Source organism: Ammospiza caudacuta, chromosome 5 (genome assembly GCF_027887145.1).
Source record: "Ammospiza caudacuta isolate bAmmCau1 chromosome 5, bAmmCau1.pri, whole genome shotgun sequence".
Taxonomy (NCBI): domain Eukaryota; kingdom Metazoa; phylum Chordata; class Aves; order Passeriformes; family Passerellidae; genus Ammospiza; species Ammospiza caudacuta.
Window position 1 is genome coordinate 27,285,361 of NC_080597.1, and position 14,460 is coordinate 27,299,820.

At 41.9% G+C, this 14,460-nt stretch overlaps 1 protein-coding gene across 2 annotated transcripts; it reads right to left on the reverse strand.

Moving 5' to 3' along the window:
• Window positions 1-1,051: 1,051 nt before the first annotated feature.
• Window positions 1,052-14,185, reverse strand: PVALB (parvalbumin). Of its 2 annotated transcripts, XM_058806051.1 has the most exons (5): window positions 14,129-14,185; window positions 10,444-10,511; window positions 8,379-8,511; window positions 7,815-7,924; window positions 1,052-2,632 (listed from the first exon to the last, which is right to left on the reverse strand). In XM_058806051.1, the coding sequence occupies exons 2-5, from the start codon at window positions 10,502-10,504 to the stop codon at window positions 2,604-2,606; spliced, it is 333 nt and encodes a 110-aa protein (XP_058662034.1). In that variant the 5' UTR covers window positions 10,505-10,511; window positions 14,129-14,185; the 3' UTR covers window positions 1,052-2,603. The 2 variants fall into 2 exon arrangements, with proteins under 2 accessions (XP_058662034.1, XP_058662032.1); XM_058806049.1 differs by lacking the exon at window positions 14,129-14,185 and having other exon boundaries at window positions 10,444-10,528.
• Between the last annotated feature and the right edge of the window lie 275 nt (window positions 14,186-14,460).

A 14,460-nucleotide genomic window follows, 5' to 3' on the forward strand; every position in this document is an offset into this window, starting at 1 on the left:
ATTTGTTTGTTCTGTTTTGAGTCATGTCTAGATAACATCCAACAAAAAGGAAAATTATGAATTTTTAAAAATTTTGAAATGAAACAGTTGAAGATTTGGAGAGGATTTGGAAGAAATTTGTGTGCAAAAAATAAGAGTCTAAGAGAAATATTGAAGATCCAGCAGTGAAAGTAGTAGTTTGATGGCAATTGATAAAACAGTAATTTTGTCTCTGGGCAGAAATTTACTTATATTCCACTTGTATTTGAGTTTTCTTTTTTCTGTGATAGATGCATATTGAAATTTGAACTTTTAATTGAAAATGCAGTTGGGGAAAAAATGTGTGTTTAAATAGAGATTTTGAGAATTCAGAGTATAACATCTCAGAATACAGGATCTGAGTATATACCAGTTGCATATTTGAATAAACCAATCAAATGCAGGTTCAGAATATCTTATACTATCAGCATGAAAAATAGAGATAGTATTTTGGAGGTCTCTCTACCCATTTCAAGTTTTTCAGTTTGAAAATAAAGGACATTTCTTTTCACCTTCTCCATTACTATATGGCTGAAAATTTTCAGGCCAAATTAGGCACTCAGTGTTGCTTGTTCCAGAGTGATTGGTGATTGAGGTAACAACATGAAGAAAGACTGAAGCAGGGATCACTGGGGTATTCTAGTGGCTTTATGTATTTGCTATTTGTTCTATTGGTTTTTGGGTTTGTTTTTTTTTTTTTTGGGGGGGGGGGTTGTTGTTTTGTTTTGTTTTTTTTTTTTGTTTTTTTTTGGCTAAAGCCCTGGATAAAATGTCAGCTTTTGTGCCATCCAGTGAGGCATTAAAATACAAATTCTTGCAGCTTCAGAGAATAGAAAGGGACCATAAAGGGCTTTGTTTTTACAGCAGCTTTTATGTGGTTCTCGAATTCCCTGGACCTTCATTCTGGCTGCTGCAGTAGCGGGGTGCCCGATGCCTTTTCGGTATCTCTGTGTGCTCCTGTAATGAGGCTTTATTGCCACGCGAGGTCAGCAGCTGCCGGGAAAAAGCAGGAAATAAACTCGCTCCACTGCAATCCGTTTTCATTTGCTTTATTTAGAATACTTAAAAATCAATACATCCTTCAGAACCGTATATACAGTGTGCAAAACCAAAGGATTTCTTTTGAACGCACAGCATTTTCAGCAAAAAGTCTTCCTTGCGAGTTACTACAGAGTGAGGATCTAAAATGGCTTTAGGAACGTTTATTGGCTTCCCGAGTAGCATTGGGTAATCGCTGGGGCAGAGGATGGTATTCTGTACAGTGTGATGATGACAGGGTTTCAGCCTTATCTTGTTGTCTCCACTAAATTGGTGATAATAAGTCTAAATTGAATAAGGTATTATTGCTGCAGGGAATAATTTGGAATACAGAGATGGAAAATACCCTTCCTTTTTACTGCAGTAATAATCAATGTTCTGTTAAGATGTCGGGGAGATGTTGCCTGAAAAGATTTCCCCCCTGCTTTTGTCTTTGCTTAAAAGCAAAACACCCCCCAATAACACAGGTAAAAAGTATAAGCTTGGTGCCAAAGTGGCTGAACAAGATTTGGGAAATAAGTGTTGAGCTCTGTCATAGGCTTACTCTTGTCTAATCATTTCCTTGGCATAATTATCAGTTTCCTATATGTAACTCCAAAGAAGATATTCACTTATCTGGTAAAGTTTTAGAATAAATTTTTTTGGATGAGATTTTCTGGTTTACTGTTTTTACAGTGGGATTATCAACTGCAGTGCCACACCCGAATCTTGGTGTTCTTTTTCCTGAAATTCATATTGCTATTTCTTGTGAGTATGCCATTCTTCCTGTCCTAGATAGTTGTGTAACATTGCTAGTAAGCATACCCTGTGTTTCCGAAGTGACTGCTGTTTAATAGTTTATGAAGTTATCTTCATGTATGATTGGCACCAGCTGATATTCCTGTCAAAGCTTTTATCCAAAAATCCCCCTGCACTGGGCAAATTTAACAAATTATACAGATGACAATCAATTTACTGATCACCAAAATGCAGCAGGGGAGCTGTAGTTTAAATATTAGGAAATACTTTTTAGCTATAACACTGATTAAGTTGAAAGAACGAACTGCCAAATGAAGTTGGGTAATTGCCATCACTAGAGGTTTTCCATCACTAGAGATTTTCCAGGCTATGAGTATGCATCCATTTAGCAGGGGTGGCTTAAAAATAATGCAGTCAGTTTTGCCACAGTTCAGGACTTGGACTGAATGACTCATTATATGCGTGTTTTATCCGTAATAATTTTTAAAATTTCTTCCTACTTTACCCTGGCTAGGGATAAAGCAGCAGGGATGTCAGCAAAAAAATGAGTAACATTTTCTCTCAGCGTGTGCCAAGCCTACATGAAATAAGAAACAAGTTGTAGTGAGAGAGAAGAAAGCCCAGATTGATGTGACCTTTATTATTTTAACAGTGTCTTTCAGCACAATTACAGAGTTGCAGGATTGCAGAGAACAGAGCTGGAGTATAAAATAACATAAATAAATAGAACAGGAGCCAAAGCAGTCAGCAGGAGGTGGTTGGAATTGGGCAGTGAAGGATGGGTGAAGGGTTTGCATTGGTCAAAGCCTTTATGATTCAGCCACCATAGTTGCAAATTCTGGAGAAAAGAAAGAATTTTAAAAAATACTTTAAAAACTAAAATTTAAAGGAGGAAGCATATTACAATGAATACAGAGTCACTGGTGCAGCAGAAACGTCACAATAACAGAAGAGTAAAGAAATCCAAGTTAATTAAAGGGAAAGTATGATTTGAGAAATCTTACAGTGAAATGAAAGGATTTTTTGAGAATAAGGGAGAAATGCTATACATGCCAGACTGTAAGACTTCCACCACTATTTATCTAAAGAACTTGATTAGTTCTCGGTTATTTGGAAATCTCAATGGGATGAAGGCAAGAACTAGAAATTTAATCTTGCAGTGAGATAAATTTCTTTTATATCCGAGTTTGGCAAAGAGAATCACTAGTGAGTCTTTCAAAGTATTTGTGCCCCATATTATAATTATATTGCATTTAAACTCAATTTTGTAATTGTAAATTGAGTGAAAATGACAGATTACAAAAACAGAAGGCTAATACCAACCTATGTAGCAATTTTGACTGTGTTGTAAGAATGAGAAAAATTTCTGTGGTGTCAGAGAGCCAGGATTTTACCCTGTGGCTTTTATTAGTGATACGTCCATAATATTTATGTAAACGTATCTATCTGCAATTTAGGGTTATTCTGTGCTCTAGTATATATACTGCATTTCAGCAGGGAGATAAAGCATGAAAAATGCACATTTGTATCCTGGTGAATGGCTGACTGGTTATAATTCCTAACTCCATCTAACCTTGGAAGAGTAACACACGAGAATGCCTTGCACAGTTGTATGTGCCTCAGAGCACTGGAAATGACAGACTGGAGGGAATCCCAAGAAGAGCAACAAAGATGATAAAGGGATTAGAGGATATGCAGAGAGAGTGGTTTATGGGTTTAACATAATCAGCTGAGAGGAAAATGGCAAATAGGAGAGGGAGTCGTCTGTAAGGCTCAAGAAAAAAATACTGAAGTTTGACATAATGAAGAGTAAAGTCTGGCAACTGAAAAAGATAGAAGATTAAAATTAGGCATTTTAAAGAATATTCTGGTGTTCCATTGAAAAATGCTTAACTCTAACCAAGTGAGATCTTAATTGACTGTTGTGTGCAAACAACTCTTCTGATAGCGTGTCCAAAAAATATGTTGCCAAATGCAGACAAACCAGACTGAGAAATAAAAAATGTCAGAGGGTTTAAATCAATTCCAAATTTATCCATCGTTTTGAAAGATGTAAATCCAAATTAGCATTAGTGATGCAGATTACTTAACACAAAACACGTATAAATCCTGTACATGGTGGGTACGTAGATTGAAAGTGTTGCAAACTGAATTTAAGAGATAACATGAAGTGCTTGTGCTAAAAACCCCAGCTATTCTGGTCAGAAAAGGAGAAAGGCCATGATTATTAAATCTTTGTGTCAATATGTCCTGCAGAGAGAAACATGAACTGCAATGGATCAAACCTTTCCAAAAGGGAAAACTAACTACGCATATACTGTTAAAACAAGTTGCCGTACTTATTACAGCCAAATTAAATACCTTTTATGATAATTTGTATCTACAGAATATATTTGGAAAAGGTTATTCAGACTTGCAGCCAAATATTTTCTATAATACATTTTGAATGTGTCATTATCACCTAATAGCAATATATTTTACAGGTACTTTATGATAGCCAGCAAACCATAAAATACTCCTTCTTGAGTAATTGCAACAATTTCACTTTTCCCAGGATTTTCAATGTATTTTAAATATTTCAAAGATGTTCCAGTTGAATAATCTTCTAAATTAGTTCACTATTCATTTTTGTATGAAGGTTAGTCCAACCACAGGTGGCTTGTAGAAGCATTGTTACAAAGTGTACTCATATATGCAAAACTTCTGAGATAAGGCAGGGTATATCAGTCCCTTGTAATTGGCTATTGCCTCTGGCCTGTTAGTGAGGGAATCCTTGTGATCTACTACATCCTTGTTTCCAGTTGGAGTTACCCTTCCAAACAAAATTATGTCTTTCTTTGAACAAATAGTGGCTTTAAATTGCAAGGATTTAGACCATTTTGTCTTGTAAAATAATTTACTAGCTGTTTTGTGTCAGAGCTCTGACTTAAAAGGAGAGGACACTGTGTTCACTACAGTTTAGTACTATATACCAGCCTAATGCATGCCCTCTAGTATTTTACTGAAATGACAGACATGATTACAGAGGACATGTTGTAGGCTCGTGATTTCTCTCATCAGATTGTGGTTTTTACATTTTCTTTACAACAGAAATCTGTTTAGGAAACTTTATAAGTTATGACTTATGCTAGTTTATTTTAGAAAATTGAAGAGGACAAAGCCGGATAAGAAAAGAAGGAATTCCAAATATTTTTTTTTGTTGTTGTTGTTATGGCTTTCACCTGGCAAGGTCATGACTTAATAGTTGTTATTTTGCATGTTTAATGTCACATTTTTACAACATTCTGATTTACAGAGATAAAAATCTGGATTGCGCTGCTCACAGTGCATGATCTTTGAAAGCTCTCTATGTACTTTCTCAAGTCTATTAATATCAGGAAACTAAAAGGCATGAGCTTCACGTCCAATGCTAATACACAAAATAGATTTAAAGCAACATTATGACTAGAATTTTTCTCTTTTTTTTTTCTCATCTTTCTTATAAATATTTTCCTGCAGCTAGTAGAGCTGCTTCAGCATCCTTTTTCAGCCCAATTTAGAAGCTAAGGTTGCTTGTGTTATGAGGTAACCTGGTCTTGACCTCCAATTTTTTTCAGATTCATCATCTTCTGGCACATTGGTGGAATGTGGAGGGGGTCTGACACTGCACAGAAGATGATCAGGTCTTACAGGAAATGGCTGCAAGTTTTCAGCTCTTTGAAACTGCTTCATGGTGTCAAGTTGAAACTGATCGGACAAGAGGTAAACTGCTGAAACTATTTCAGAGTCGAATGGTCTTGCAGGAATGAGAAAAGGTTTAAAGAAGAATCGAAAGAAAAGAGAGAAAATTTGTAATGTAAGACCTCAGCTAGAAGAAGGCTGATTGGGTTGGGATCTTTGTGATGATACATCTGAGCTCGTTGTCTCTGTGGTTTTAAAAATCCCTGAAGATCAGTTCCTACAACTGCTGCGGGCTCCTGAGGGACAGCATTCAAGGGCCATCAGGAGAATCAACATTAACCTCTGTGAAAGGCTGCTTGTTTGCAATTGTTTAGTTATTTAGGAAGCTGATGTTTGAAACAAGGGGTAGAGGTGATGCCTGACAATTCAGCTGCAGGGAAACAAAATTGGTTTGCAACAGAAATACAGCATCACAATACTGCATATGAATGGGATGTACATTTGTGACTTTACACTTTATTTACATATGCAGTTATATTATTGGATTGGATTGGGCCAAAGGAAAAGCTGGGAAGTATCTGTCCTCTTTGTCCTTTGGTCACAGTCTCAGCTGTTAACTTTTGTATGTATTTCAAGCCTTTCTGGTGTAAAAATTGGCTGTTAAAGTCAATTTAAGAGACGGAAAAGAAACTGGTAGTGTTGTATGGTAGGGATATGGTCAGAAGAATCAAAAGAAAAAAGCACATCATTCTCTTCTCATTATCAAAGTGTAAACACAGAGTATTTCCATTTCAAAGTTAGGGAACAGTAAAAGCTGTAGAAGAAAGAGATAAGGAGAAGAGGCATTTCATATTGCTTTATTACAATGTACTGGGTTTCAGGCACTGTTTCAAAGAAAAAGTTATGGTAGTCTTAAATATGAAGGTTAATGCTGTATTTTCTTGTACAAGCCAAAATCATTATGCAATATTGTTTTTTTATTCCAATTAAGACTAGTTTTGATTTGCAGTCTTCTGGAATAGCTGAAAATTTATCTGCTATGAGGTTGGTAGATCAGCTGTAAGCTTACTTACCTAAATTAAGTTTTCTTTTGAAAAACTTGCTCAGTGATTTTAGTACTACTATCACTAATTTTAGTGTATATAAAGAAGATCTGTATAATAAATATGAATATGAAGTTTCAAGAAATGGCACCCACGCTGGATTCAGCAGCAGTGCTGAAGTTTAGCAGGAGCTTCACCTAAACCATTATAAAGTGATGATTGGAGAAATTAAGAGGCTTTGGTCTAGGGACGTGGCCATAGTCACTGATATGCCAGTGTGCATCTCCGGACTGATATGCCAATGGCTGATTTTGTGTGTTGTCTTCTAAGCTGGGAGACTGTGTTAGTTAATTTTGCTTTTTATTTCTCTTTTAATTGACCTATTTTTTCGAGATAACATTTTATTAAATTGCAGAGATTGAGTAACACAGAGAGATATGAGAGGGTTTAGGTATTTTTTAGATTTCTGCTTATGATATGGCTGATTGATATGTCAAAACCCTAGCAATTGCCTGCTCTCTAGGTGATTTGTACTCTGGCCACAAACTTCTATCTCCTTCAATGAGGAAAGCTTTAGTTTAGAATTGCATCTCTTCTTGTCTCCTTCAGTGTGTTTCATTCACTGTCACCTCCAAAAAAAGAGGAAAAAGGAGAAATTTTGTGTGTGGGCTAAGCTGATTCATCCCAAGGGGGAATAGAAAACAGCCCTAGCTTTTTAAGCAATGCTGTGAGAGGAAAAGTTGTTCTTTTCTTGTAATTCTCATATGCAGTAAAAGGGACTGACAAGCTTTCTTAGGTGTTAAGACCTACGTAAACACTAGCATAAGCTGGATAGACTGTTATTGTATAGAAATTCTGTAGCCAAATGGGTGTACTTTGAATTTTAAGAGCATTGCCTTGCTAAGTCATGCAAAGTCATTACTTTCCTGCTAACTAAACATCAAGCAGAAATGCTGGCGCTGAGCTTTTATTCTTTCCATGCTTTAATGTGAAGCCTCGGTCTCTGAACTCGCAGTGTCCTTATTCTCACTCCCTGGAGCGGAGTTTGGCTGGGTGCTTAGTCCTGCTCTGCGGAGTGCCCGACCCACAGCCGGGTTCCGTGAGCTCCTGCCCCCTCTAGTGTCACAACTCGGCTCCTCTTCCTCTAACGCTTCCATGCAAGGTGCAGCAAATGGAGCGGGACTTGGCATTTCATTAAACCCAAATTGTGCCCTTCAGAAGGTCACAGCCTCCAGTGATTCCTAGGTTTCCTCAGTTCTTGTGTGTAAGGGTAATATTCGGTTGTTACTGTCAAAGTTTACTCCTCTAATTACATACCATCAGCGCCAATTTTACCATCACCGTCCTTATCTCCAGCAGCCAGAAGAGCCTTCGTTTCTTTGTCTGATAGGTCTCTTCCTTCTGGGGTAAAGCCCTTCAGGACAAACCTAAGGAGGAGGCATAGAAAGTAAAAGGACGTTTGTTTGGAGTTTTTGCTTGTTTGTTTGGTTTTGTTTTGGGGGTTTTTTTCCACAGAACAATTACACTTCGTATCTATTTGTACCACTGATTCGAGACACAAGTTGGAATCTGGCGTTGTGTCTTCTGTTGTTGACCTTCTGTAACATTCAGAAGTGCTTTACTCTGAAACTGCATTTGGCTGAAGAACTACCTGTAAGGTATTGACCATTCATGTGTTTCAGGGATCCTGCAATCCAAGTGGCAACTAGCTATCTCCAACACTCCTCAGCTCATGTTCCCAGCAAAAAACTGGCATAGCACACAAATACTATACTCAAGAGTTTCAGCTGTATGTTACTGCCTAGAGTCTTGTAAAAATAACCCACAGGAAATTAGAGTCTTAAAGCAGGGATATTTGAGAAAGGATGTAACTTTACTTACTTCAATTCTTCCTCTTCAATGAAGCCGCTCTGATCTTTATCAAGAATATGGAAAACCTTCTTCACATCTTCTGGGCTCTTCTTTTTCAATCCTACCATCTCGAAAAACTTTTTGTAGTTAAAAGATTCAGCCGCTATAAGAGATGAAGAAGCAGAAAACTGTTTAGAAAAGTTATTGAAGCACACACACCAACACATACCCGTGGTTTTCTTCCATGCTGCTGTTTTTCCTGCCCTGGGAGGAACAGTGGAGCCCAGCTGCGGTAGGAGCTGAGTGTACTCAGTGTAATCGTCCGTGCTTCACAGGTGCTAATGGAAATAAACAAAGGCAATGTCTCCATTTTGCAGATGAAGAGCTGAGCTACAGAAGGATGAGACTTGCCCAAGGTCACACAAGAAGTCTGTGATAGACTTGGGAGCTTTGGGAGCTGAGGTCTAACGTGCTTGGTCTCATTTCAGTGCCTTAAACCTTTTTTTTTTTTTTTTTTTTTTTTTTTTCCCCGCTAAGTTTTACACTAAAACAGACATCTGAGAGCAGACTATTACATAGCTGTCACTTTTTAACATTTCCACCCCTGGAAAAAAAAACCAAAAATGCTCTTGCTCAAGCATTGGCGAGAAGCGTTTCAGAGCACTGTTTGACTGTTTGTTTGGTGGTTTTTTTTTCATGGAGACTTACTAGAAATCAGTGTTCCATTTTAACCGCTGAAGGAATGTGCAATCGTGGTGTGTGAGCTCAGACACTGCAAGGGAGTGCTGCGCGGCGCGCTGCCTGCAAGACCTTGTGAGGAGCTGTCTCCGGGGAGGAAAAAAACAAACAACCCAGAGCCCTTGAAATCGGAGCCGAGTTTACCTGCTCCACCTCCCTTGTCCTTTCACCGCACCCGCTTTTGTCCCACCCAGGTAGCCTAACAACTGTGATGTGGATTGGAAATACCATACAGTGACCTCCAAAACGTGCGGTGGAGTTTTTTTTTCCTTCCTCAAGCATTCTTATTCCAGCCGCGTTAAATTTTCCTATTACATAAAATTAAGGAGGCTCAATCTTCCGTGATCTGCCCGAGATCTGTCATTAGTTGCTGCTAATTGCATCTGCTCCGGGACTTGGGGATGGCCATAGAACAATGGAAGCTAATGAGTAAAACAGCTGCTGGATCCAGCAAAGCAATTTGTCGCTCCCTCTGACTCCGGCTTGTGAGCTGAGCCAGGCTCAGCGGGTCCTGCTCCTCTGTCTGTTTGGGAAGGTCATCGCACAGAGCAGGACTGACAGAGGCGGCTCCCGGGATGGTGCGGTCAGCCAGGTAGTTTGGGGGAGGGGGGGATAAGGTGCATCCCGGAGCAGGATTTCTGGCTTTCTTTGAGAGCAACCTTAACTACCTGAATCTCTGTAAACACGAAGAAGGCTTGCTGTCAGTTTTGGGGGTCGCGATGAAAGAGAGGGGTAGGGAACATCTGATACCCGGAGGAGTGAAAGGGGAGTGTGGACCACTGCAGCCATTCGACCTGCAGGGAGCCCCTGCAGTCGAGCAGTGCACCCGCACTCGTGCTCTACTGTTGCCTTCTGTCCATCCCGCAAAGCAAAGCCCACCCGGGGATTCTGCATAGAAAGTACAGAGTGGTTTCATAAATCCTTGAAATGGGAAACAGCAGTTCTGTAACATCTGAAACTAAATTTCAGGAATGAGTGGGAAACTGCTGACATCCATTGCTGACTTCTCTATCCCACACCAAGATATAATGCAGCTTGGTTTGCCGAGGGGTTTCTTCCCTTTGAAAGTATCCTCTCGGTAGAAGCAAAGTCTCTCCGCAGTTACTGCTTACTTTCCTCAAAAATAAATATTTCGCCTCTGTAACGTGCAGGACAACTTTGCTGAGGATGCAGCCTTGTACTTTATAAACCTGTCAGAGGCATTCATTGAACATCTGAAAACACATCCACATTTGAAATTTTGTCTAGCTAGTTCCTCTAATCTTCCCATAGCTGAAATAAATGCACAGCTATCCTAACCTGAAAAGATGAAAGGAGGAAAAGAGAGAAGAAAAAAAAATAGGAAAAAAGCACTCACCTGAAAAGGCTCCCACAGCCTTCTTGATATCCTCAGCGCTGAGCAAGTCAGTCATAGCCATCCTGCAACTGTTTGAACAGGGAAGCAAGTGCGAAAAGATTAAAAAGTGCTTTTCTCATCATTTCTGCTCATATGACCAAAGCTGCAGTGCTGTGTGGGGATGGCACACCGGGAAAGGCTGGACCCGTGCCAGCTCTATAGCTCTGCGTGGATAAGTGCTGTGGGCTGTCGCTCTCCCTTTTGCAGAGCACCAAGTAGTCCACAGACGCGAGGGTTCAGCTAAAGAGGGGGCACGGGGGATGCCTTTGTGGGTCTGGGGTGGGGGAGGACGCAGGTGGGGGTCGCTCCCTGGGAGGCTGGAGCCTAAGTCTTACTGGAGCGGTGCCAGAGGCTGCTGTGATACCGGCTGGAGAAAGAGTTTTGCCAAGGTCAAGTCCTCGGGTGCCGTGGACAAACTAGTGGTGCAGAGCAGAGTCTTTTCATTTAGTAAGTCAGTATGAGCTTTACCAGTTATATTCGGTGATGAGTAAGGAACTGCAGCATATGCCAAGCTTCAAGCTACTCTTGAGGTCGGGAAGCAAATGTTATGTAGCTTTTGAACATTTGCCTTATCGTTCAACCACTTTAAACGTCTCCCCCTTCTCCCTTCCCCCTCCCCTTCACACACATAATCCTTTTAGACCTTTTTTCTTTCAGGCCAGTCCATATTAAGCATCTTCCTCACTGAATTAATTATCACATCCCAGCGAATCCTACAGATCCCGTTTGTAATGCACAATATGCTGCAGAATCTTCCGCGATAGGGTACGGCACAACGAGATGCGAGGTGACAACGCACTCGTGAGGAGCTCCTGTGCAGTAGTGGGTTTCGCAGGCAGGACCGGGCACTTCCCGTTAGCATAAAAAAAAGAAAGCATTTAGGATTTGTAATGTGTTTTCTAGGGTTATTTTTTTTCTCCCAGAATCTGTGCCCATTTTTCACATAAAATATGGCAAGAAGTCCAACTTGCTCTCAGAGTTTGGGCAGGAGCCATTAGGCTGAGGTAGCCAAGGTTAGGGCCCAGTAGTAGGGCAGATCTCTGCAGGAGTATTGGCATCGCTGCTTCAGGAGAGACGGGGGAGGACAGAGTGGTGGCAGCGAGATCCCCGGGCGCGATCGACGGGTACGGCCCGGTCCCGCTGCCACAATCACACCTCTCCTCTGAATGGGGCCGCCGGAGAGCAGCCTCGAAAAGGGGGCGGCTTGTGCAGAACCTCGGGTTGTGCTGTCAATATAATTGCTCGGTGGTTTTAAAAGTACGAGCCCTGTACTTTTTTTTTTTCTTTTTTTTTTTCCTCCATGGCCCAAGTTCAGCTATAATGGGTAAGTCATTACCATGACACTGAACGCAGGACTGAGGAGGAGGTGACATTGGTATGTCCCCCCTCCCCCGCTTTTTTTTCCTTCTCCTTTTCTTTCCTAAAGGTCATCTCTTCATTGTGGAAGGGACTGACGTTTTTCTCTCGTTGGAACTTCTCCCCCCCGCCCCCGGCCTCCATTTTCCGTGTATTTCCCGAGATGCAAGAGATGCTTAGTTTTCTCCAAGGACAAACAAGGAGATGGATGGTGAAGCCAAGTCCCTCTCCCTAGGCTGAACACATCCTTCCCTGCTCTACAGGGTAAGGGGAGCTGAGAACTGGGATGCTGGACCGAGATAAACAGCAGTCCCCCAGAAGAGCTCTGCGCACCTTCTCGCAAGGGTCATTCTCACTCAGCAGCCCCCGTCTTTTTGGAGCTGGAGGTGGGACGGTGTAGTAAAGACAGCACTCGAAGCATGGGGGTCTCCTGCTTTAGCAGATTTCAGCGTTAGGACCCTATTGTTAGTCCGTTTTAAACGTAGGACGAGTGCAGACCCATCAATATATGCAGCCATTTGCTAGAGATCAGCGTGCCATATCTTATGAAATTGACGTCCCTTTACCTTTCCTTAACTGAGGGAAGAGAGGGCAATCTCTTCTTGTTGCCAGTGCAGACCCCCGCCGGCCCAATGCTACATCGTCCTCTGCTTTCCCTGCTTTGCTGCGTGCGGCACCGGCGTGGTCTGAAAAGGAGTTGGGCCTCAGTCTCTGCAGGTTTTTTCCCTTTCTTAGGAATCTTTTACAAACCCGTTGTTGAGCCAGGAGCTTCCTTTTAGATCCCTACAAACAGGAACGCACCTGCCCAGCCGCCAGTGAAGATGCTCTCCTGGCGGGTGACTCGCGTTTCGGGGTTAGCCCCGCTCTGCTGACATGGCAGAGCGCATTTGGACGGCTGCCCTCGGGGGTAACTCGAGCCGGTGGCTGGCAGAGGCGATGCTCAGCGCTGCCCGCTGTGCTGGCAGACGCCGATCAGCTTAAGTAGCCTCATGCCAAGCAAAGCGGCCAGAGGCGCATTCCCTGTCTGTGTCCTGGGGATGGGAGCCGGGCGGCTCCCTCCGCATCCCTAACGATGCGCGAACTGCCCCGCTTTCCCTCCGTCATCGGATCTGTCAGCCCTCTACGGCCTAATCATGCTGTGGAGGCGAAAAGTGAGAGGTGTCTGAAAAATGAGGCTTCAGATCAGGTGGAGCCATCTGCAGAGCGTAAATAACATTTTCCCCAGCTCAGAAGCTGTGTCTACCTTCCACAGCCAGAAAGGCGAAAGCAGCGACACAGGGTTTGCGAAGCGGACAGCTGGGATCTGCCTTGGAGGAGCGACTGAGACCCGGCTCCACCCTCAGCAGTGTCTCTCTTTAAGGACAGCTAGCAAATTTCCAGAAGCTTTTAACCACCAACCTGCAGTCAACACTGTTATTCTAATAAAAAAGGTGTTTCACGAGTTGACAGTTTCTCACTCGACCTTTCATCTTTTTCTCATCATCCCTGCGAGATGAATGACGCGTTTTCCTTTATCTCTGAGATTTTGCCAATTTTCCTGCCCAAACTATTTGCAAAATCCACATCGTGGATTTCCAAGTTGTCTGCACCAAAACTTTTGTGTAGATCAACTCCCCATTCCACCAACACCAGAATGATGATATTGTTACTAAGTAAACGACCAAATAAATTAAGTAGAAATCAGCCCACCCTTGCCAAAAGCAAACCAGTGAGAATTTCCTGAACAGCACGAAGCCCTCACATCAACAATTGAAGCAGAAAGGCGGCGGTCCTTTGCAAAAAGGGTGACACATTTCCTTTAGCTTCCTAGTGACCACACCAAAGAGAGCAACCTCATCCCATCGCTTATAGTCATCTGTGCAGAAAGAGAGGTGCCATTTCTGGACGTGTTCTGGATCTTGTGGTTTTGTTTGTCTTTGGTTCACAGCTGGCTATTTCAGTAAAACCTCTTCGGAAGTCCTTGCTCTCGTTCTCGTTCACTTTCTTCCTCCCCTTTCCCACTTTTGTCATTTCCACCTTCTCCCCTGCTTTTCTTCTTATTCTCCTTCAATGAGTTCACCTATGTACTCCTTTTAATGATCTATTCTTCTCATTTGGAGTCTCCTTTGAGGGAAGCGATTCCTCAATGTTTGAGAGATTTGCATCTCTTTGTTTCTGGGCTTTTGTTTATGGAAAGGGGAATGATGCCGAAGTGATAGAAGATACCCTTATCTGCGAAGATTCCGCTTCTTGCCCGAAGCTGGTGAATCCACCTTTGCTGCGGAAATTTGAGCATTTTCTTGCTACTTACCTCTTGGATCTCTTGTAAGCACGCTTGAAAAGGTGTTAGATAGGGAGGTGGTCAAAAAGAGGTGGAACTCGGGGTAGGAACCCCACTTATATAATCTCTGTCGCTCTTTCTATTTTCGGCAGGTGATACCCACTCCTCACTGGTATCAGATATTCAGGGGTTTTGTTGGTGGTGTCACATTTATCTTTCCCTTAACCAACAGAGGAACGCTATTAATAATCCTTGGCGCTTACCTTCCCCTGGCTGTGAAAACCCATTACATTGGCAAACTGATGGTCTGCATGAAACTTGAATGTTAAGGGGAGAAGCAAGCAGTACAAGTGAGCTGTTAT